A 22,571-nucleotide genomic window follows, 5' to 3' on the forward strand; every position below is an offset into this window, starting at 1 on the left:
TCTCGCGGCGAAAACAAATCTTATTTTTCACGCCAGGCGTGCTCCGCAACGAATCAGCACCCCGCCTCAAAGTTCAATAAGGTTCAATAGTGCTTGTTTAATTGGTCCAGGGCCAAAATTAAAAGAATTCGTACGCTTAAAATTGAATTTGAAGAAATTAAAAATCTGTTTATCAAGAGTAATTTTGTCGAATGGATTTAACAGTATTTGGGACGTTTTTTTATGACACAAGTGAGATAAGAACTTTAAATTGAATGTGTGTCTCGCGCCAAATCTGAATGACGTGTGCGCCCGCAAGTGCGCCGGTTCCGATGAAATTCAACCTTATGCGCCTCGAGCCTCTCGCAGACTGCAATGGTGCGCGCTCTAAAGTGTTCCACGAACATCAACACGATGCTGTCAGATTAGGGATTTGAAATTTATGTAGTGAATGGGAGGATATTTAAAATATCTTACAAGTCTTCAATTTTGAAAGCAAAATTCATTGAATTGAATGAGGCTGTAATACAATTATAAAAGTCTTAGAAATTCTCCAATCTGTTGAGGATTTTTTGATAATTTAATATTTAATTATTTGAGTTTTTGTAAACATTAGCTTTTAAAATAAATCTTCACTCCAGTGAAAATCCTCCCTTATTTTTATGTTGCAGAAAATTTTACACTCAAGAGAAGGCCTTGAGGTTTAAGTTTTGTGCATAAATGCATCTTCCAAATAACTAAGCCAAATTTAAACAAAATAATTTATTTAATAACAAGTTTTAGTTATTTTAATCTAAGAAAGGAACACTCCCCTGACGTTGTGAATTCAAAAAAGATAATAATTATTAACAACGCAAACACGACACAACTCTACACTAAAAATTACAAAAAAACACACACTCACACTAACAAATTAACAAAAAAGAATTACTTTGCACTAGAACACGTGAAATTAAAAAAAAAATAAATGCTTTATTATTTTGTAAATTGAGTTTTAAAAAAAGAAACGAATGAATTTAAAAGAAGGATTTTCAATTACTTATTGAAGTTTTTTACCCTTAAAACTTAAAAGTAAAATTTTTCCAGCAAAATAATTTCAAAAATAGTTTGCTTCAATTTTTTTTTGCAAAAACATTTTAAACTAAATAAAAAATTTTAAAATAAAAATATAATTGTTCATTTCCATTTCAGACGAAGGAGAGAAAAAGTGTCTTAGAGCTTATTTCCTAGTTTGGTATAACATTAGGAAAAGGTCTCTCGCCTTCATAGACCATCATCGGACCGTCTCCAAGGGTATATTGGAATGATTGAAATAACTCTTTGTGCAAATCAATCGATGTGTAATTCTGATCCTCCGCTCTAACGCACAAGAAAAAAGAGGAGCAGCGGATATCAAGCGCGCGGGAGCCGATGTACAGCACTATGGAGAGGCAGATCTAATTTTCGATTGCTGGCATGTCGTGTGTGTGTGTGTGGCGGGCAGAGCTCTTTCTGTCTCTGGCACGCTGGCATGTGCATTGTGTGCTGGTAATGCAATATTGCGGGCCCAACTCCGCCAAACTGACTCTCGCCCTTCATTAAAAAACGAGCGGTTGCGGCGGCGGCGGCGGGGGACTCGTCCATCCATCTATCAGGCTCCGGCGGCCGCGGCAGTCACGAGAGCGCAGCCGAACCGCAAACACACTCGAGAGACTCCCAACACCCTATCCAACCTTCGCAAGGTAACGGTCTCACAAATTGTGACACATTTTAATTATTTCTTATTTAAAGAGGCAGTGATTTTTTTTAATCTCATTATTTGTCAAAAGTTCATCGTCGTGAAGAATTAAATTGATTTATTAAAAAACACCAATTTTACTATTAAGTATAGGATAAGTTAAATTCTAAACCAAGTCCTGTTTGGAAAGAGTAAATTATAAAAAACTTCAATTTATTTTTCATAGACTAGATCAAAACAAAATATTAATTTTTATATTGACGAATTAGGATTTGTGTCTTTAATTAAGAAAATATTCATTTAAATTTCGCACCAGTGAGCTTTTTTTTTAAGTCTATATTTATAATCTGTGATAGGCAAATGGATTAAAAACAAACGCTGTTGATAAAATTGAAAATTCTATCTATATTATTTGTAGGAGCAAAGGAAAATTAAAAAACAACGCTGTACATCATTTTTCCTGTTTTTCTAAAAAAGATGAATAATTTTATTTTACTTGCAAGCAATACTTTTTTGCAATTAATACATATTTGCTTGCCTAATATTTCATAATGCGTTATGTTTGCAGTATAAATCTGTTGACGTGAGTAAGAAAATATTAAACTTGTCAAACATTGCTCAGAGAATTTATTTCCTCTGTTTGCCTGGTGTGGATTGTTTTGATGGCTGCGATTAAAGAAATAACAAAGTGCTCGATAAGATAAGCGCCAAGCTTGAATTCCTCCACGCGCATCGGAAAAGGTGCAACTTGATTGCGACTTTTTTTTAAATTCATTTCCGTAAAAAGTCAGTAATTTTTTCGTTCATAACAAGGGTGTCGCGGGTCGAGGCAGCTAATTTCACGCCTCAATTTTCCGCTCGAGCCGCGGGCGAAATTCTAAAATTCCCACACAGGCAGAGCTCATTATTATTTTACATTTTTGCCCCTCGCACGCTGTGAGTCAGTCTCACGCCGAATAAAAGTCATTTTCTTTTTGCCACGCGAAAAAGTTGCTATGACCTGGAAAACAGGGGCTCGCCCCTCAGAGACATTTCTTGAACGATTAGAGGAGGCAAATTATGGTCCCGAGGGAAATCCGCAGGTGCACGACGTTCTAAATTATTTACGACATTTCACCTGCCATAAATTCACTCCCTAACCGCCACCGACGCCAATTCAACAGTTTTAAAGGAGAAAAGCTGCTTACAAAAGTTTGCCTTTTTGTAAAAAAAAAAGCATAAAGAATTGAACACACCTGCTCGCCGACGGAGTATGAAATGGCATTACATCTTGACAGCCAAACTAAATCCCTATAGCTGTGATTTATTGTGTGAAATATTTCACAGAGAAATTTGATGGTTCGTTAAACGGAACAGAGTAAATTTATAATACCACATACCACACTACAAATGCATTAAGAATTAAATTAATGTCACAGCAAAATGGCAATTTTTTCTGCTTTTATATGCCCAAGTTTTCTGGAATATTTTCTCCAGTTAAAAGTCAAAACGTATTTCCAATGCAGTTTTTTTTTATGGTAAAAGTTCTACATAAATAGTCTTGCACAAGATGAATAAAAAAAATATTGCTGCATACTTTTCTCGCTTAATGGATGACGTAGCGTAAAAAAGGCAGTAAAATTAATTTGCAGTATTTCTCTTAAAGAATAATGCCTGTGACCGTCGTTGGATGTGAAACATCACAACTTTTGTCTATTCCTTGAAAAGCATGACGGTTTTGAAGTATTCAAAGTTCTTGTAAAAAGAACTGCGCAGAGAATTTAACAATAAACACAGTTATTTAGAATTTTGCTGAATAATGTTTTCTAAATTTCCTGTTTTAAAATAATGGAATCTATACTTTGTTATTATAATTAAAAAAAGGAAATATATTTTAGCTTGAATTTGAGGAATCAAAATAAAAACTTTTTATTCAATAGAAGAGGAGAGTTTGGTGCAGAGATGGCCGGGCTGCTGGATTCGCTGCTGGGCATGCTGGGCCTGGGTCAAAAGGACCTGGACGTTGAGGACCCCGCGACGGGGCTCACCCTCCGCCAGAAGAACCACGTGCGCTCGACGTGGGCCCTGGTGGTGCCCAACATCAAGTCCGTCGGCGTCGACCTGCTGACCACGTGAGTAGTTCCAAAAGAATAATTATGTTCCGGGCGGCATCGGAAAGCGAGAGGGCCTCGTTAGTCCGAGCGCAAAGAGCAGACACGCCACTTCTCGCCGCGCGTTTGCCGTGCACTCGAGACGGACGGCCACACACACGTGCCAATTAATATCACTTCCTTTTGTGCTCTGCTGACTTGAGCCTCTCTAATCCCTAATACCAAGATTATTTCGACTGTAGAATGTGTCCTATTTAAACTTTGATTCAAAGTAATTTCAAAATAAACAAAAAACGAAAGATTACTATGGTTTGAAATTTTCTGTTTCCTTTTTTTTTAAATTCAGCCAGAGATAAATTATACAATTAATATTACATGCCGAAGAATATTATATTTTATTTCCAATTCAAACTCTATACCAAGGCGAATATGATAAACATCAATTTTCATAAACAAATTGAATATTAAGCCTTAATTTCAATTTATTTTAAAATGGCTTTTAAAATTACATACTAATTTTATAAAAAAAACACACACTATTAAACTATAAGTAAAATGCAAGAAAAGATATATCCAGATATATCTCAACCTCCACACAAATCTGATTTATTCTCTTTGAAATTTAGATCTAACACTCTTCAAGTCTATTAATTTACACCCCTATATATCAATTGAAGATGCCGTCTATTAAAGGCAGTGACCAAAGTGTTGAAGAATTTAAATTGACAGCGCGTCGTTTAATGAATTTAAAGTAATTGATGGCTGGCAGGTTCTTCGTGATGTACCCGCATCACCAAAAGCTGTTCCCCGCGTTCGCGAACTTAAGCGTGGAAGATCTGCGGAAGAACAAGAAGTTCACGGCGCACTGCAGCAACGTCATGTTCAGCCTCACCGGCCTGGTGGACGGACTGGACGACACCGAGGTGCTCGTCGAGCTGTGCGCCAAAATCGGCAACTCGCACGCCAGGCACCACGTCCCTCCGCAAGCCTTCGACGTGAGTTAAAACGCATTATTTTATGTATTAATTAACAACCTTGAAGGTCTCAAGAAGTGAGCGCATTGTTTGCTATTCCGCGTACGTGTTGACAAAAGGAGCCAATGCTTATTATTTATAAGCGTTAAAGGAGACATACAAACTTTAATTAAGCAGTTTATGTGCTATCAAATTAGAGTCGAATTTTTTCTTCTGAATTATTTACTTTTCGATTAGAACTTTAAAAATCTGTAAAGCCTTTGTAATAATTTTTTTCATTTTCAATAAGTATAAAACCATGAGAGAGAACCATGATTAACTAATTAAACTAATTTAATTCCCGAACGTCAATCTTATTATAATAATTTGTTTACTTCATTCTTTGGAGTTTCTTTCCATGAAATTTGGAACATTGCGAAATATTTTAAATGGACATTCTAAATTTTTGTAGTGTTTGTTTTTAGCCCGCATGCCCAAAAGTATAAGAAACTATATAAAATTTATTCACAAAATGTTGCAATTTATAATTGGGCAATTTTTAGGCTTGGCCATTTTTGGTCAAAATTGGTGCTTCTTTCGTCGTAACTGCTTTTAAATGAAAATGAGTTGCGGTTGCACATCTCACGGCCTGTTATTACGTAGAGCAATTATCTCGTCAAAAGTTAATTGGCCCGTGGTGGAGCGTCTCTGGTCTCGTCGTCAGGAGTGGTGTGTTCTGGCAGCAGCCTCAAAGAATTCGACCTAATTGGTATTCTGGAGAGGCGCCAGCCGAGCTCCAGTCCGTTGCGTGCACTTCACGCCTCGAATATTCAATTAGAAAAATACATTAATAAACGGCCTTGATTTGAATGAAAGCGTATTTGAATAAAAAAAATATAAACTAAAGGCTTTTCGAAATTTTCAGCGAAAAAAAAACGAGCCTCGGAGTTTTTATTTTAACTGGCACAAAAAGTGCCGCCGACAAATTGCACTGAAGCACGCCATGCTGAGCAAGTTGCGAAAGAGAGTCCATTAATTTTTCCGCCCGCTCGCGTGCACTGCACGAGAGAGACTCTTATTCGAGTTTGTCGATGCGGGAGGAGCTCTCTTGCTTCCCTTTGGAGGCTGCTGCCGCTTCTTTTGCTCTCAGGGAAGACAAAGGGAAAATAAAGCTGCTTGTTCATAATCGCCATCGATCTAAAAACTGACTAATTTAGGCCCTTGCAAAAAAATATTTCATCTCTTATTTGTGACTATCAAAAAATCCAAAAGTTGAATAATAGTGCAATTTTAGCTTCCTGTTTAGTTTCCTAATGCAATATGTAGTTATTCTCTAAATGAAAAATTTTGCCAGCTCCAAATATTTCAGTATTTTAGATAGGAGAAAAACAACTAAAATTTCAAAAGTGAAATGAACTTTCAATGCAAATTTTTACACTTCTTAATTTTAAATATTACACCGTTTTTCTCTTTTACTTCAGGATCTGAAGGTGGCCGCCCTGAAAGTGCTGTCCGAGAAACTGGGCAAGAAGTTGACACCGTCGGCAGCAGACGCTTGGGACAAGACACTCACAGTCGCCTTCTCCGTCATCAAAAAGGAACTAACTGAGCAGTGAGTGCTTCCAACAATCGCTAGCAAACGCACCAGTCTAAAGAAGGACAAACTCTCTTGACTCTTTAATTTCGGTCTGCGATGAGAGCCCTGACGTAATTTACTCTTTTGCTCCGAGTGCAGCTCCAATGCCAAGCAACATCTCAAGTGTGTGGTCAGCAACGCAACAACTGCGTATTATTATTACAAAAGAAACATGTAATTTTTAGACTAGCGGGTAAAACATAGCTTTGCACAAATTTTACTTGTAATTGCAGGACGCTCTGAAATGAAGACCCTTATTTATCTCAAGGATGTTATAATTTAAAAAAAAAAAAAAAAATTTACTAGAAATTGAACACCCACCAATAATTTTTCATTTTTCATCTGCCGAATTACGTACCAAATTAAAAATTGTTTTTACTCTCGGTGAAAATTTTAAATTTTCTGCAGATTATTGTTGCTGCATTTGCCAATTTTCATGTGGTCCTGACTCTAAACGGCTTTGATATGCATATAAATATATTTAATTGTAAATAAATAATAAACTTAATGACACACTATTTTATAAGAATTACCATAATCTTGACATTAATGAACTTCAAACCCTTTTGCCCCAATAATTAAGGACACTTTATTTTCATAGTCAAATAAAGTGTTTACAACAATATGATCCATTTTTGCCAATCATTGGAAAACAATTGCAAATATCTACCACAATTGTTGTAAAGACAATTGGACTTTATCAATAAGGAGCCCTTAAAAGAAATAAAAATCAGTTTTTCTTTTGTTATATCGGCGCATTGTTGCACTCTTTGTCTTTGGAATTTCGGTATAATGGTTATCTTATTCCTGATTCCGTTCCTCCTGCTGGAGGGCTGCGGGGCCTTTCAAGATGTCAATTTGTCCCAGCTGCAGCACATCGCCAACCACATCAGCCAGACGGACTGCCGTCGACTTGTTGCCTCTCTCGGATCGGCCGACTTTGAGCTGGACCCCAGACTCCTTCAGGAAGGTCTGTGTGATATTCTAATTGACTTTTTAAATTTCAATTTTACAAAAGCCAATGTTTTGAGTTGATTTAAAAAGAATAAACCTTTTTTTATCAAATTAGGGCTGAAACTTCCTGCGACGGCACCATGCATCCAGCTGCTGGTGGCGTGGGACAAACGGGAGCGCCATCAGGAGGTGCTGATGCTGTTGACTCGCCGCCTTCGCCAACTGCACTACCCAGAGTTGGCCGAGTGGCTCTCAGAGACCACCTTCGAGCAACTGGAAACTGATCTGCGCAAGGAGTTTGCAATGGACAAGAGCGGATGCAGAAATCGCCAGACAGCAGAAAAGGAAGCAGAAGTGGAGCTGCGACCCAACTCGATCTTCTTCGAAGGCCTTCAGGGTATAAAGGCGCACCAAAGACACATCATCTGGGCCGCTGCCATACTGACAGGACTTCTGCTTTTATTCTTGGGCATCAAACAGCTGGTCAGGTGTTGTCTCAGGTGGAAGCGTACAAGCAAGGGCTACCGCAACGTCAAATACAACTTCGAGTTGAAAAACGCAAACAGCTCAGACCTCGAGAGCGAGTATAAAAAGTATTGTGATTGTTAATTTTTGTTCATAAAAAAAGTTCAATTGTAAAATAACTACACTAATTTAATTAAAGTAAAAAAAATGTATCTCAATTTAAGTCATAAAAATGAATCTGAACATTTATATTGAGATTTTTACGTGTTTAGATAAACAATTTTCAGGTAATTTTTCCCTCTTGCTCTTTGTCCCTCCTGCTGACCGATTTGCTGCCAAGCAGGTAGAACCTGAGGGGCTTCAGTCTCCACTCCTTCTCGACCGAGTCAATTCCGACCCTGGTGGAGGTAACCACGGCCTCCGCAGGTCGCTCGGCCTCTTCGAGCCACAAACCTGTCCACTGGGTCAGGTCTTTAGCGTTGCAGGTGAATCTTTCGATGGCCAAGGACATGCACAGCTTAGAGGGGCCATTGCACAGCTCATGTTGCTTCCACGCCTTGTCCCTCGGGGTCTTGAGGTGAGCCCGGCGGTGCTGCTGCATCGTCTGCTCACCCTCAAGAGGCTCAGCCGCTCTCAAAAGCACCGCAGACCCTTCCTCTGCAATATATGAACGGCAGTGTTAGTTGATTTTAAACAATAATTGGAAATTATTAAATAAAACCTTTAAAAATATTTAAGAAGTTAATATAAATTTAGTAATTTATCTTTTTTTGTTTTATTTTTATTTTTTAATTTTCATATTTATACCCTTGCTAGAGATGTTGAAGCAGTGGTACATCCCGTACGTGAAGTAAACGTATGATGTGCCCGGCTTCATGTACATGGGCGCGTTCTTTTCAGTCCTTCGTCCGCCGAAGGTGTGACAGGCCTTGTCCACCACCCCCAGGTAACACTCGGTCTCGACGATGCGGCACCGCAGCTGCGAGCCGTCCTCCTGTTGCCGCACCAGCGTCTGGCCCAAAAGACCGACCGCCACTTCCTGACACGGCCGGTCAAAGAAATCGTCCGACAGCCGAAATCTCGACCGGGACAATTTCGTGCCATCGTCCACCGCACCTCCGTCTGCGTCTGCACGTCTCTTCATTTAGTTTTGTGCCCAAAACTTTGCGGTGCCTCGCTTGATCGAAATTTTTTGATATTTCTTTTTGACATTGGATCTTGGATTTAAGACAATTATTATATTTTTTTTTTATAACACCACACCAAACACTGCACGATCAAAACAAAAACATATGAAAAGTGATAAGAACCAGCCAATAGGAATTATTTCAGAATATTTTTGCTTAAAAATCTCGACCAATGGAATCGCTTTCGCTATTTGTTCGCGGCAAAGAGGCTCGCGTTCACTCGCGCTCTCTATGATCGCGTTTTTTTTCTATTTCGACTCTACAAGTTGACACTCGACAGTTTTAGCAGATATTACAGATTTAATTGTTTATTTTTTTTTATATTTAAAAGATATCCAAATAAAATTGCTTAGAAATTTTTAATGCACAAAAAATTATCTCGAAATCAATTACTTTTTAGAATTTCATTGTCAAAGGTTGATTCGCATGGTAGGTCCGCTCCACTTTCTGAGTTTTTAAATTGTTTATTGTGAAAGAAAAACAATGAACAGTGATAATTATAATGCTCTACTGCTGCTCTATACATATTTCGGCTGCGGGTGCGGGCTCCAGCAATAATTCACGTAGTTGAATTCTTATGGAAAGGACTAAGAAAAGAAAAAAGAAACGCCGGGCATTTTCTTAAAATTTTTATTATTCGATGTGACACTCAATCTTTTTTTTAAATGCAAATTGCTTTCATATTTAATTTTTTCAAGGGCGATCATAATAATTTTTCCCTTTTATGAGCAAAACTGCAAAAATCACTCAGGCACGAATAGCTATGTCGGTGTTATCTGAGATAAAGCCAAGGAAACTAGCAACCCTGGTGTAGCCAGAAGGCAAACTGGTGCAGGGGTTCGAGGTGAAGGAGGACACGCCGATCACCGTGTACAGCCCATCAGCCTCCTTGTACACCAACGCATTGCCTCCGTCACCCTGTCGACAAAAATATGAAATAAAAAAAAATATATTAAGAAAAAAAAAAAATTATAAATTGAAGTTACTCGGCAGGTGGCTTTAGCTCCAGGGGCGGTGCAGATGGTTGAGGACACGATCGGAGGTGACCCATAGTAACTCGCGCATTTGGAGTTGGTGATCGTGGTGAGGCGGACGAAGTTTAGGAAACGGCTGGTCTCTCCTGTTTTAACCTCTCTTTCTTATATGATTCAAAATTAATTCGAAAAAATCACCATAGTTGGTTGTGGTACCATACCCTGAGATCAGGGTTGAAATGCCTGAAAAGGTACTGCTCGCATCTACCTGTCGGGGCAAACGGGCAACGTTTACATAGGCATCTGGAAACACACAAAAATTAAAAATGTTTGCAGCGCTTTTATTTATTGATTTTTGGAAAGTTTTAAAGTTAATTGAAATCTCACTTAGAACAAATGGAGTTTCAAGCAACAGGATGGCTATGTTGTTAATTAAATTGGTTTTGTTGTACTCAGGATGGACAACAACGTCGGTGGTGTTGCGGAACTGTTCGTTTGTCTCTGGCAAGCTGCGGTCAATGCCACCGGCGGACACCTCAAATGTCGAGTAACTTAAAATTCAAAACGTTTTAGATGAAATTTCTTTAAGAAAAAAATCAATTTTTACTCGTCTACACAGTGAGCAGCGGTGAGGACGGCGTTGTCAGCAATGAGGGAGCCGCCGCAGAGCCAGGTATTGTCGATCCGCAGGTAGACGTTCCAAGGGAACTGCTTCAGGGATGCCCTGACCCCGCCGATGATGAAGCTTGACGGCGGCTTTGAATTGAACTTGGAACGGCCGGCTGACTCTGCAGAGACTAAGTTAGAGAATGTGCCTCTTCTCGATTTTTGTTTGAAATGTTCAATTTTATTTACCAGGTTGCGCTTTCTTGCCTGTTGGCGTGAAGTCCAATGTTGGCTTGTTTTTCGGGTCCTTTTTAAAAAGTTCAATTTCTTTTTCTGGCAAGCCGCCACGTACCTTCGATAGCGTTTGTTTCAAAAATTTGTCTTCTTTTGCTCTTCCTTCGACCTGCAAAATTGAGTTAAGATTGTAAAACGATGTGCTATCAAATAATTATTTACAATGCAAAGAAGAGTAAGAAGAAGTCCTCCTAGAAATATTTTATTGAAGACCATTGTTGTCACTTATATAGTCAGTTCGAAAGACACACACAAAGTGATTTTTTTTTATTCCGCCGACTTTTGGCACACGTAGTCTGACGTGACCTTTTCGTGCTGATAAATATGCCGGAAGACACATAAATGCTTTTAAATTTTTAAGAGAGCGGAAATTTTTTCTTATCACATTGTGAACGTTTCCTGTTAAACAGAGTTTTTTTTTTTTAATTTTAAGAAAATCGAATGTGCTGGGCATTCTTTTCTCTTACGTTGCCAAGTGCTGAACAAGTTTCTTGCGCTGCACAGCAATATAAAATAGGCCTTTAACTGTTCTGGATATTGTGTAAAAATATTTTTTAAATATTGTAGTAGAATGTAAATTAGGAACTTTGGGAAATAAACACATTAATTATTAAATACTGAAAACTAAATTTCAGTTTTCCTCAGTTTTTATGAATTATAATTTATAAGCAACAAAAATTTGGCAAAATCTGCGTGCTTGCGTGACCGATCCAAAATTTGTATTAAATTAAACGCATATTAATATTTAATAATATTATAATTTGCAGAATAAAATTTAATTTTTAATAAATAAATTATTTCAATTGTTAAATTTTGTAGCCATAAAAGTTAATAACAACTTAAACTATTTCTTGATAACGCCGAAATTTAAACGCTTGAAATTTTCTGGGGTGAGCGATGATTTTTTATCTTTTTAATATACCACTTGACGGAAGTTTCGTTTTTGTAAAAACGAATAAAAAATAATTGATAAGAAAAAAAACGAGTGTGTTCTATATTCTAAGGTGGAAAAAGTTATAGGAATCATAACTCTTGCTAGGAAAATTAAAGGAGCCCCAGAAAAATATTAAGCATGAGAGATTTATTTAAATTCATTCCCAGTCCAAAAATATTAAAGATAAAATTTTTACCATCGATGTCGACGTAAAGCGTTGACGTGTTTTTCTTCATTATTTGATAACGCCGAAACTTACATGCTTGAAATTTTCTGGAGCCAGGAATTGACACATCCATCATCCTTGGGTTATAAAATTAAAAATTTCAATAAAATATTGTGGAAGACTGCACAAGTTCAATGCTTTTAAATTTAAAAGAAAAATAGTGTAAGGATTTTTCTTTTTATCTCTTTTAAATTTTTTCCGCTTATATGCAAATTTTCTTTAAAAAGCAAAAACTATGCAAAAAATAGAGAGCTAGAGCCAAAATAAAGTAAAATTTTTTATACATTCACTCTCAGCATAACCAACTGAGGCTCATTAATGCGGCGGATTGTGTGTCTATTTGACCGTGGAAATTTTATCAAAAATCTTTTTATAGTGCTTTTGCCTTTTTGTGCAATAAATCCTCCCTCCCCCATAAATTGTTACCTTTCAATATAGAAACATTTTTTACCATTTAGATTTAAGCAAATTATTATAACAATTAGAGAATTTTCCCAAATCAGGTAAAAAGTTTGAAAATACAAAGTTTTCGAAGCTAATATTCCTTTTCATCAATTTTACAATAATTCCTCACTGTCTAATGAGAGAGAAATTTTAATCTTCTCGTTTCGCGCCATGACCGCAGCTCGATGGACTATTTTGAATAGGGCGCGAGATGGCAGTAGCGTCCGCAGATCGAAGAATTTTCCAACTCTATTCGTCCTCTTGGCTGGCTGGTGCGGGGCTGGTGGCTGATTTAGTTCTCGAGCAATCTCGCAGAAATGGCGAACTGCTTGCGAGCTGTGTCTAGACAGGTGAGACCAAATTTTACGCCAATCGGTCCGTTATTCCGAACAAAATTATAAAAAAACCCGTCCTCCACTTGCACTCCATTCGCCCCAATTCAAAATCCGGCGCATTTCGGCTTAATTTTCGCTGTAAAAGACGATCTAAAATGAACCGCTCTTTTTCGCACTTCTGAAAAATTTGCCGAAGTCGTTAGCCCCCCTATAATTAGAGCCCAAAGAGTAAAGGTCGCCAAAGGTTATCTTTGGAAAACTCTTCTCTTATCAGTTGCGAATAATTTTTTGCCTCTTGATCTCTGCCATTCTGCATTAATAAGGGTGCAAAAAATATTGCTCGTCTTCTTTTGGAAAAATTTTTCATCGTTTTCTTTCTCAGTCCTCTTGGGCGCCTGAAATCCAGCGGCGATGCTTCCACGTGTCCCCGCTGGCCTCTGCGGCCCAGAAGGTGGCCATGAGCAAATTCGACAACGATCCTCTCCCCCATGAGAAGCTCCAGAAAAACGTGGACATCGTCAAGAAAAGGTAATTTGGTTTCACAACTCTTATGCATTTTGATAGCTTTAATTTTTCAGCGGGTGCAGTATTTCATTTTTTTCTTTTAAATTGATCAAATAATTTAAAGTTTTTAAAAAAAATTTAGGTATCAAACTAATCACTTTTATGTAAAAGCATTTTATTTTGGTGTAAAATTCTACCATATATTTAAACGATTTAAATCATAAAAAATTAAATTTGAGATAATTTTTGTCTTTATTTCAGACTAAACCGGCCTTTAACTTTGTCGGAAAAAGTTTTGTATGGCCATTTGGATGAGCCCCAGAGTCAGGAAATCGAGCGTGGAACATCATACCTGAGGCTACGACCTGACAGAGTGGCCATGCAGGACGCCACTGCCCAGATGGCCATGCTGCAGTTCATCTCCTCAGGTCTGCCAAAGGTGGCTGTGCCCTCGACCATCCACTGTGACCACTTGATCGAGGCCCAGGTTGGTGGCGAGAAGGATTTGGCGCGTGCTAAGGACATCAACGCAGAGGTCTACAACTTCCTCCAGTCGGCCGGTGCCAAGTATGGTGTTGGATTTTGGAAACCTGGTTCTGGAATCATTCATCAGGTATATAATTCTCTATCTACAAAATTTTAAGAGTTATTTAAAAAGAATTTTAATAATTTAAGTTTTAAAACTTTCTTACTTCTTTTGCTTATGTTCTCTCTTTTAATTATTTCTTTGTATCACTAATTCTTTTCAAATTTCCAGATCATCCTGGAAAACTACGGTTTCCCCGGGCTGCTGATGATTGGCACAGACTCTCACACCCCTAATGGAGGTGGCCTCGGTGGTCTTTGCATTGGCGTTGGTGGTGCAGATGCCGTTGACGTTATGGCCAACATTCCTTGGGAACTTAAGTGCCCGAAGGTAAAATCGTATGATTTTGCTTTTCAATTTATTAAAAATATTTTTTTTTTGAAAATAATTTTATTCGAGACTTAAAGTCAATAAACATTATAACCTTGATTGCCTCCAAGCTGATAAAGCAGCTTGGCAAAGAAACAAATAGATCTTTTTTTGAAGAGTTGCCAGCACCTCAAAATTGCTTCATCTGCTCTTATTTATCTTGCAAGTTTACTCTAGAATTAAAAACTAATTGCTTGAATTCTGCATTTTAGGTCATTGGTGTCAAGCTCACTGGTGAGCTGAAAGGATGGACCTCTCCAAAGGACATCATCCTGAAGGTGGCCGGTATCCTGACGGTCAAGGGTGGTACTGGCGCCATTGTCGAGTACTTTGGCCCTGGCGTTGACTCAATCTCTTGCACTGGCATGGCCACTATTTGCAACATGGGTGCTGAAATTGGAGCCACCACCTCCGTCTTCCCCTACAACCATCGCATGCGCAGCTATTTGAAGGCCACCAACCGAGAAAACATCGCAGAGGTTGCAGACAAGTTCCAAAAATCTCTGCTCTCTGCTGATGACGGTGCTAAGTACGACCAGGTCAGTAATTTTTTAAAAATTCCTTTGAACTTAACATAAACAGTTAAATTTTAGATTGTTGAGATTGACCTTACCACTCTTGAGCCACACATCAATGGACCTTTCACTCCTGACCTTGCGCACCCGATCTCTCAGATTGGAAAGGTTGCCAAGGAAAAGGGCTGGCCTTTGGAGGTCAAAGTCGGTCAGTATTTTTTTTTATATATATATTTTCAGGCATATAATAAAGTTGTAATTAATATGAATATTTTGAAGCAAATGTGCTCAAAATTTTTGATGGAATTTCTTCGTTCTGTTTGCAGGTCTTATTGGCAGCTGCACCAATTCCAGCTACGAGGATATGGGCAGGTGTGCTAGCATTGTGAAGCAGGCCATGAGCCACGGACTCAAGTCAAAGGCCGCCTTTGACGTGACCCCGGGATCTGAACAGATCCGTGCTACCATCGAGCGTGATGGCATTGTAAGTGTTTTTTTTTGTTTTTTTTTTTTCAAGTTTCCTCTGTCTTTAAAAATTAAACTTTCAAATTCAGTTATAAAATTATAAAAGAATTTTCAGTTTGATATTTTTTGCATAGAATAATTATTCTCTAATTTGTTTTTATAAACCATAAATGCCTGATGGATATATTTTTCTTTTTAATTAAAGGCCAAGATCCTGAGAGACTTTGGAGGTGTGGTGCTGGCAAATGCTTGTGGTCCTTGCATTGGTCAATGGGACCGTCAGGACATCAAGAAGGGTGAAAAGAACACAATTGTCACCTCATACAACCGTAACTTCACTGGACGTAACGACGCTAACCCAGCGACCCACGCCTTTGTGACCTCGCCTGAGCTGGTCACAGCCCTCTCGCTGGCCGGCACCCTTGACTTTGATCCCACCAAGGACAAGCTGAAGGGCGCTGATGGCAAAGAATTCCTGCTCGACTCCCCCTATGGCGATGAATTGCCCCAGCGCGGCTTCGACCCTGGCGAGGATACCTTCCAGGCACCTCCCCCTGATGGCTCAAGCCTCAAGGTCAACGTTGACCCCAAGTCTCAGAGACTTCAGCTGCTCGAGCCCTTCAACGTCTGGGACGGCAAGGACTTGATCGACCTGTCCGTTCTTATTAAGGTTTGTGCTTGTTTTTAAAAACAAGTCTTAGTGTTATGAATACGTTTTAATTTCAGGTCAAGGGCAAGTGCACAACTGACCACATTTCCGCAGCTGGCCCATGGCTTAAGTACAGAGGTCATTTGGACAATATTTCTAACAACATGTTCATTGGGTTAGTTTTTTTATTTTGCTTGTCAATAGGAAACTTAATTAATGTCATTCTTTAGTGCTGTGAACTCGGAAAACAACGAGGTCAACAAAATTAAGAATCAACTCACTGGTGAGTGGGGAGGTGTTCCTGAGGTTGCCAGGCACTACAAATCGAAGGGCGTCCAGTGGGTCACTGTTGGAGATGAAAACTACGGTGAGTAATTTTTCAAGTAAATTAAAAAATAATAGAAAAACTAAATTGTACTTAATATGTGTCATCAGGTGAGGGCAGCAGTCGAGAACATGCTGCTCTGGAGCCCCGTCACTTGGGTGGCCGTGCCATCATTGTAAAGTCTTTTGCTCGCATCCACGAAACCAACCTTAAGAAGCAGGGTATGCTTCCCCTCACATTCGCCGACCCCGCCGATTATGACAAAATTCTGCCCACCTCCAAGATTTCCCTCCTTGGACTGAAAGACTTTGCACCCGGAAAGGTTAAATTTTATTTTTAATTTGAAACTAAAACCAAAAATTTGTTTTTCAAACAGCCATTGAAGGCAGAAATCAAGAACGGAAGCAAGGTGGAGACGATCACCTTGAACCACTCGTTCAACGAGCAGCAGATTGGTTGGTTCAAGGCCGGCAGTGCATTGAACAGAATGAAGCAGATTGCAGCCAGCAAGAAATGAACTACTGTCCGCTAGTCACGCCCTGTAGACAGACTGGAAACTTAATTATTACTTAGTTAGTCTCACATGTGGACGAGATAAGGATGGAAAAGCATTTTGTGTTGCTTAGCAGGCCTTGTGATGCAGTAGACATTTAGCCACTTTCTAACTTATGTTTATCCTCAAATAAACCCACACGTTGTACAAAATAACATCGCACTTGCCGAGAAACAGATCGAATGAAGTGAGTTGTTGCGCAGATGGAGAAAAATTTGTTAAGAAACTAAAGTGAAATTCAATAAAAAAAAAGCCATCTTGTTACTCATGTAAGGATGTGTTGTTTTTATTATTTTATAGACAATTGCTCCATGTCACTAACAATCGAGGCCAAGTTGAATGATCTTGGCTCTCGAGAACTTGTCTCGTATCCGCACCTGGCCAAGTCTTTTGTCAATGCATTGAGTTTGGCCATCACAACTCCGTGTGAGTTTGTCCTTAACACTGCAAATTAAAATTTTTACTTTCCTTAAAAAATACCACTTAAAAAAACTTACACTCTCTGCTCTCTCCGTGAGCCACAGTAGCTGGATTTAGAAACTCTGGACGTCGACCTGTGAACCAGGCAGTCATTTCTTGCAGTCTTGAGGATGACGCTGGTACAAAAGCAGGCATGCTAAATATTTGTTCTTAAATAAACAATTTATTTTTTAAGTAGAGAATTACCTTATTGTGCAAGAGGTACTTTCTAAAGGAACAAAACTCCACGCGTAACCTCGGACCACGTCGTTTCCAAAAGTGTCAGTCCCATAAACGCTTACCACAATTTTTGGCCCTGATTTTTTTTTTAATTTTTTTGCAATAGTTTTTTTTAACTTACATCCTGAAATGTTTGTTGACTTGAGGGTCAGTTCAACTGGGAGGTTCCAAATACACAGCTGTCTCTCGTCGACGTGACATTTGCTTTTTTTGGAAATCTGAGACATGCCTTCCGATACACCCTTCAAATTAAATTATTTAAAAAATATTTTAAAAAATAAAATAAAATTACCACATACAGATATAATTTGCCAGTCAGAGCCATAGTCAAAAAAGTACCGACAGTATAATTCGTCATATTCAGGAAAATCGGCGGCCTCAATAGCACCGTTCACAGACACAATGAAGTGACTTCCACCGACCGCCAGTGTCCTCGATGATAACTCCTCTGCAGATAACCTGCCAACGTTGTTTGGTGAAACATCTTTTGACATTTTGTATCACCTTAAACAAATTTATATTTTCAACACTATCTAAAAGATAACAATGAAACGGAATGAAAGTGATCTATATTAAAGCGACGCTTTAAATGATTTAAAAGCGTGTTCAATGTTGTGGACAGCATTTCCATAGCAACCGCGTTCCAGAGCAAAAACTTCTCGTGCCAAATATTTCAATGCTTTTTACAATGTAAATTATTCAAAATATTAAAAAAACGCAAAAAATATATCATTATAATTTTTCTCTTTAATTGAACATGGAGCTATCCTTTCTCCCCTCTTCATCTTTGTTGGATAGAAATATGAAAAAATTTGTGATTGATTCACAATAATTGTTTTCAAGTAGATTCCACGTTTTCCCAAGGCAAAAAAAAAATCAAATTTTCAATGATCACTAATAATAAATTTTTGGGAGGCGCATTTTGCAGAATGATATTTGATTTTAATATTGATCAGAATATAAGAGATGTAGGAGGTAAAAGATTTTATTTTATTATCCTTTTTGTGGTTGATCACACGCTTTTCGCGCCATAATCATGCATTTTTGTATTTGTACAAGCGGTCGTGGCGCTGCAATCGCTAATTCACTTCCTGGTCTGTGCGCTTCCTTCCATGTTTATGGACGTAGCGTGCTGAGAGTTTTCGACCCGCTATTTGTGTCCTATCCGGTCGAAATTTACAAAAATTCGAGTCGGAGCTAAGTCTGCTATTGTCACTTGAAGATTCTTCGTGCAAGGGAGATCATTTGATGCAGCAGTAGCTATGGGCGAGGACAAAACCGGCAAGTCGGGTAAGCCGCATGCTAAAATGGCGGTGCGCCCTGCGGACCGATCCATGGCATCGATCAGCCTCACCGAAAACCAACAATCGTTGTCCGCAGGCGACAGAGAACGCGATCGGGAGAGACCTGATAGAAGACGTCGCTCGCGGTCTCGGGAGCATCGGAAAAGGTCGCGCTCCCGCAGCAGGGAAGCCAGGGAACGCAATCGGTCGAGGTCACGCAGTCGAGAGCGTCGCGAAAGGACCGCAAAGCGGAGCCGGTGAGCGAAGTTTGCATTCGTGGATTTGACTTTTTTCATTTTTCATCTTCACGAAATTTTATTGCAGAAGCATTATTTTGCGGTTGAGTTGCAACTGAAGTTGACTTATGATTTTTTTTATTCTGCCATTTTTTTTAATACATAAATATAATTTCAAGTTAATTTAATTTTCTACTTTTGGTAGTTCTAGAAGCCCAAAAGATAAAAGGGCAGTGCGTCGAAGAAAGCCTTCCCTTTACTGGGATGTGCCGCCGCCTGGCTTCGAACACATTACTCCGCTGCAGTATAAGGCCATGCAAGGTGAGCCTACTTTTGTACTTTTCCATCTTTCCTTTTTTCACCTACCATTGTGCATTTGATTTCCAGGGTTTGATACCCCTCTAAAGTACATGCTTTGGGGTCAGTTTCAATTAAGAAAACTTAAAAATTTTATTCAATTCATTTTCTAATATTACTAAAAAAAAATTTATTTGCAATATTTTCAGCGGCTGGTCAAATTCCGGCAAACATTGTTGCTGACACGCCACAGGCTGCAGTGCCTGTGGTCGGATCCACCATAACGCGACAAGCCAGGAGACTGTATGTGGGCAACATCCCTTTCGGAGTTACAGAGGTGAGGAGGATCTTATTAAAAATTCAGTAGCTCTTATATTTTTATGATGAACAAATTTTTTAAGACAAGCATATAACAGAATTTACATCATGTTGATTTATTTTTCTGACAAAAACAAAAAAATGAAATATTATTTAAACTCTAATCATTCCTTTGACTTACAATGTTGTTGGCTTTTATTATTCCAGGAAGAGATGATGGAGTTCTTCAATCAGCAGATGCATCTGTCTGGATTGGCACAGGCAGCAGGAAACCCTGTGCTTGCCTGTCAAATCAACTTGGACAAGAATTTCGCTTTCCTTGAGTTCCGATCAATTGATGAGACTACTCAGGCGATGGCCTTTGACGGAATCAATTTTAAGGGGCAAAGCCTGAAGATAAGGAGGCCACACGACTACCAACCCATGCCGGGAATGTCCGAAAATCCTGCGATGAATGTACCAGGTAGTTAAGCTTCTCCGATTCAGTTTTTCAACTTGTTGCCTCTTAACCCTTGATTTGTAATTGAAAATTCTGTTCAATAGCTATTTTTTTATTGTGCTATAGAAAATTACAACAGGCCTAATTTTTTCAGCTTGGAAATCCATTTTCAAGGATTATTTACCTTGTAAATGCTTTCTGGCTTAATTAAAATTCAGGCTTACTACCCTTTTTTATTTATAATCGAAACTTCAAATGATGATTACAATTTATAGACAAGCATATGTCCTATCATTTTGAGGACTACTTTTAATCTGAAGAAGTTAAAAAAATCAGTAATGTAGTGCAAGGTTGAGGCCAAAATCAGTCACAATTAAAAAGCCTAATAGATAACAGGAGGTTTCAAAGGGATTTTCTCAACTTGTTGCAGGTGTCATAAGCACAGTGGTGCCGGATTCCCCGCACAAGATCTTCATTGGCGGGCTTCCCAACTACCTGAACGAGGAGCAAGTTGGATTCTCCGGCTCGGGCCAGCAGAGCTCTGCGCTCGGCTCAGTGGTACTTATTTATTCCTCCGCGGGTGGGGGTCGTATATCCACAGGTCTTGCCTACCTTCCCGCAGGTTAAAAGCAGAGGCGACTAAAGAACCAATCTCGAATTCGTTCAAAGAGCGGCGGATATTTTTTTTGCTCTTTTTCTTTCAGTGCGTCGACGCGATCGAGCGAAAGCAAAGTGCCATCCGAGTCTTTTTTTGTTCTCTTTCAGCTCTTTCCTCACTCTTTTCAGCAAACAAAACCTTTAATTTAATGCAATCTAATGAACCTCTGCTTTCTGCCCCCCTTTTAGCAAGGTATCACGGTTATTAGACCTCTGACACTCGAGAGATGGGCACTCACAGTTTGGATAATGCCAGGCAAGTGTGTGGCACCATAACAAGTGTTTCACTTCTTGTCCCGAGTCACGGCCGAAACAATCCAATGCTCAGTTTCATTTTTTGATAGGAAAAAAGAACATTCCCAAAACATATCATTTGAATAATATTATTTTCAAAGAAAGAAAACTATAATTGATTTTGCACTAAATCTGTCCAGTTTCTTGTTCGGACTGGTAAGTCTCAGTGAGATTGTGGGGCTCGACGAAGTCAGCAGGTAGGGCCACTGTGTGCGGGGCTAAGGGTTAGTGGAAAGGCAGTGGGGGTTCTCAGAATTTAATGAGTGTAGGAAGCACACAGCTGCTGCTATAATAATAGAGCGTCGCGTTACAGCTGCTGTCTTGTTCCCAGATCAAGGACCTGCTCTCTTCATTCGGGCAGTTGCGAGCATTCAACCTGGTCAAGGACTCTGCCACTGGTCTGTCCAAGGGATATGCGTTCTGTGAATACGTTGATGTTAGCGTCACTGATCAGGTAAGCCTAAATTAATGCTAAAATTTCTTGTAAACAAAAATGATGATTTCAATTTAATGACAAGCATATGTCCTATATATTTTTGAGGACTTCCTTTAATCTGAACAAGACGAAAATTAAAATTTTATTTTATAATAACTTCAGTGTATCTAAATAAAACCTCCCATTTTTTTAATTTTTAGGCAATCCAAGGTCTGAACGGTATGCAGCTTGGAGACAAAAAACTTATAGTCCAGCGAGCTAGTGTTGGAGCCAAGAACAACACTCTGACCGCTCAAGCACCAGTACAGGTGCAGGTGCCAGGACTGAACCTTCTTGCAGGAGCCGGACCAGCCACAGAGGTACTTTAATTTTTGTTTAATGTTTTGTGCAATATTAAATGCCCTTTTTTAGATTTTGTGTCTGATGAACATGGTAACTCCCGATGACCTGTTGGACGAGGAGGAGTACGAGGACATTCTTGAAGACATTCGTGAAGAGTGCGGCAGGCATGGAATCGTGCGCTCGCTAGAAATTCCAAAACCCATCAAAGGTGTTGACGTGCCAGGTTGTGGAAAGGTCAGTTAATATTTATTACATTGATTTGACAGGTTAAATACTTGCGAATTTAATTATAGATGTGATAAAATTTAAAATATGGTCAGAATTTTCATTTGATGCGATTTTCATATTGATTTAAAACATTCTGGTATTAAGTCATAACAAAATCGTCTAAATCATCTCTTAGATAATTAACCCTGGTTTAACACTTGGCAGGTATTTGTCGAGTTCAACACAATTGGAGACTGCCAGAAAGCCCAGCAGGCATTGACCGGCCGAAAATTCAACAACCGTGTGGTTGTGACGTCGTATTATGACCCGGACAAGTACCATCGTCGTGAATTTTAGTGCTGGACTTAAATTATGTTTAATCGGTTGATTAATGTCTGACTTTTTCGGATATGAAGTTATTTCGCATGCTTTTCTTTGGAACTTGTATATTATTATTATGGAAAAGCTGGTTGTAGCTGTTTATGTATTAAAATTAATCGCTTTAGCAAGAATGTTCCCTCTGTAATAAATGAGAAAAACCTCGTCGTACTAAAAGAAAATTATGCCTCATTATGATTGAAACAACACCAAAATTGACAGCTA

The 22,571-nt window shown here is 38.9% G+C and overlaps 7 protein-coding genes across 14 annotated transcripts; 4 read left to right on the forward strand and 3 right to left on the reverse strand.

The window, feature by feature from the left end:
• The first annotated feature begins 1,229 nt into the window (after nucleotides 1-1,229).
• Nucleotides 1,230-6,905, forward strand: LOC132197045 (hemoglobin subunit beta). Its single transcript, XM_059620087.1, has 4 exons — nucleotides 1,230-1,700; nucleotides 3,616-3,807; nucleotides 4,556-4,781; nucleotides 6,221-6,905. Exons 2-4 carry the CDS (start codon nucleotides 3,638-3,640, stop codon nucleotides 6,353-6,355), a joined length of 531 nt encoding a protein of 176 aa, XP_059476070.1. The 5' UTR covers nucleotides 1,230-1,700; nucleotides 3,616-3,637; the 3' UTR covers nucleotides 6,356-6,905.
• Nucleotides 6,906-7,028: 123 nt separating this feature from the next.
• Nucleotides 7,029-7,949, forward strand: LOC132197043 (uncharacterized). The gene is made up of 2 exons (XM_059620082.1): nucleotides 7,029-7,345; nucleotides 7,445-7,949. Exons 1-2 carry the CDS (start codon nucleotides 7,168-7,170, stop codon nucleotides 7,936-7,938), a joined length of 672 nt encoding a protein of 223 aa, XP_059476065.1. The 5' UTR covers nucleotides 7,029-7,167; the 3' UTR covers nucleotides 7,939-7,949.
• A 13-nt stretch (nucleotides 7,950-7,962) lies between these two features.
• LOC132197042 (DNA-3-methyladenine glycosylase-like) lies at nucleotides 7,963-9,088 on the reverse strand. The gene is made up of 2 exons (XM_059620081.1): nucleotides 8,602-9,088; nucleotides 7,963-8,451 (listed from the first exon to the last, which is right to left on the reverse strand). The coding sequence occupies exons 1-2, from the start codon at nucleotides 8,936-8,938 to the stop codon at nucleotides 8,078-8,080; spliced, it is 711 nt and encodes a 236-aa protein (XP_059476064.1). The 5' UTR covers nucleotides 8,939-9,088; the 3' UTR covers nucleotides 7,963-8,077.
• Nucleotides 9,089-9,618: 530 nt separating this feature from the next.
• Nucleotides 9,619-12,092, reverse strand: LOC132197622 (brachyurin-like). 3 transcript variants are annotated; one of them, XM_059621017.1, is made up of 7 exons: nucleotides 11,986-12,092; nucleotides 10,811-10,964; nucleotides 10,563-10,752; nucleotides 10,343-10,506; nucleotides 10,154-10,258; nucleotides 9,968-10,101; nucleotides 9,619-9,899 (listed from the first exon to the last, which is right to left on the reverse strand). In XM_059621017.1, exons 1-7 carry the CDS (start codon nucleotides 11,986-11,988, stop codon nucleotides 9,729-9,731), a joined length of 921 nt encoding a protein of 306 aa, XP_059477000.1. In that variant the 5' UTR covers nucleotides 11,989-12,092; the 3' UTR covers nucleotides 9,619-9,728. The 3 variants fall into 3 exon arrangements, with proteins under 3 accessions (XP_059477000.1, XP_059476999.1, XP_059476998.1); XM_059621016.1 differs by lacking the exon at nucleotides 11,986-12,092 and adding an exon at nucleotides 11,018-11,132 and having other exon boundaries at nucleotides 10,563-10,743; XM_059621015.1 differs by lacking the exon at nucleotides 11,986-12,092 and adding an exon at nucleotides 11,018-11,132.
• A 586-nt stretch (nucleotides 12,093-12,678) lies between these two features.
• On the forward strand, nucleotides 12,679-17,033 carry LOC132196955 (aconitate hydratase, mitochondrial-like). Its single transcript, XM_059619928.1, has 12 exons — nucleotides 12,679-12,809; nucleotides 13,177-13,322; nucleotides 13,560-13,911; nucleotides 14,056-14,214; nucleotides 14,466-14,792; nucleotides 14,847-14,976; nucleotides 15,095-15,252; nucleotides 15,439-15,903; nucleotides 15,960-16,057; nucleotides 16,113-16,249; nucleotides 16,318-16,529; nucleotides 16,584-17,033. Exons 1-12 carry the CDS (start codon nucleotides 12,777-12,779, stop codon nucleotides 16,722-16,724), a joined length of 2,358 nt encoding a protein of 785 aa, XP_059475911.1. The 5' UTR covers nucleotides 12,679-12,776; the 3' UTR covers nucleotides 16,725-17,033.
• Nucleotides 17,034-17,048: 15 nt separating this feature from the next.
• Nucleotides 17,049-18,113, reverse strand: LOC132196956 (B9 domain-containing protein 1-like). 3 transcript variants are annotated; one of them, XM_059619930.1, is made up of 5 exons: nucleotides 17,759-18,113; nucleotides 17,581-17,701; nucleotides 17,427-17,535; nucleotides 17,258-17,376; nucleotides 17,049-17,204 (listed from the first exon to the last, which is right to left on the reverse strand). In XM_059619930.1, the coding sequence occupies exons 1-5, from the start codon at nucleotides 17,951-17,953 to the stop codon at nucleotides 17,050-17,052; spliced, it is 699 nt and encodes a 232-aa protein (XP_059475913.1). In that variant the 5' UTR covers nucleotides 17,954-18,113; the 3' UTR covers nucleotide 17,049. The 3 variants fall into 3 exon arrangements, with proteins under 3 accessions (XP_059475913.1, XP_059475912.1, XP_059475914.1); XM_059619929.1 differs by having other exon boundaries at nucleotides 17,427-17,701; XM_059619931.1 differs by having other exon boundaries at nucleotides 17,427-17,701; nucleotides 17,752-17,867.
• Nucleotides 18,114-18,542: 429 nt separating this feature from the next.
• LOC132197463 (splicing factor U2AF 50 kDa subunit) lies at nucleotides 18,543-22,528 on the forward strand. Of its 4 annotated transcripts, XM_059620763.1 has the most exons (10): nucleotides 18,543-18,749; nucleotides 18,840-18,999; nucleotides 19,184-19,299; nucleotides 19,485-19,612; nucleotides 19,801-20,059; nucleotides 20,463-20,590; nucleotides 21,315-21,437; nucleotides 21,620-21,778; nucleotides 21,831-21,995; nucleotides 22,194-22,528. In XM_059620763.1, exons 1-10 carry the CDS (start codon nucleotides 18,722-18,724, stop codon nucleotides 22,323-22,325), a joined length of 1,398 nt encoding a protein of 465 aa, XP_059476746.1. In that variant the 5' UTR covers nucleotides 18,543-18,721; the 3' UTR covers nucleotides 22,326-22,528. The 4 variants fall into 4 exon arrangements, with proteins under 4 accessions (XP_059476746.1, XP_059476743.1, XP_059476744.1 ...); XM_059620760.1 differs by having other exon boundaries at nucleotides 18,543-18,999; XM_059620761.1 differs by having other exon boundaries at nucleotides 18,543-18,999; nucleotides 19,801-20,056.
• Nucleotides 22,529-22,571: the final 43 nt, after the last annotated feature.

This window comes from Neocloeon triangulifer, unplaced genomic scaffold, assembly GCF_031216515.1.
Source record: "Neocloeon triangulifer isolate White Clay Creek 2 clone unplaced genomic scaffold, ASM3121651v1 ptg000012l, whole genome shotgun sequence".
NCBI lineage: Eukaryota > Metazoa > Arthropoda > Insecta > Ephemeroptera > Baetidae > Neocloeon > Neocloeon triangulifer.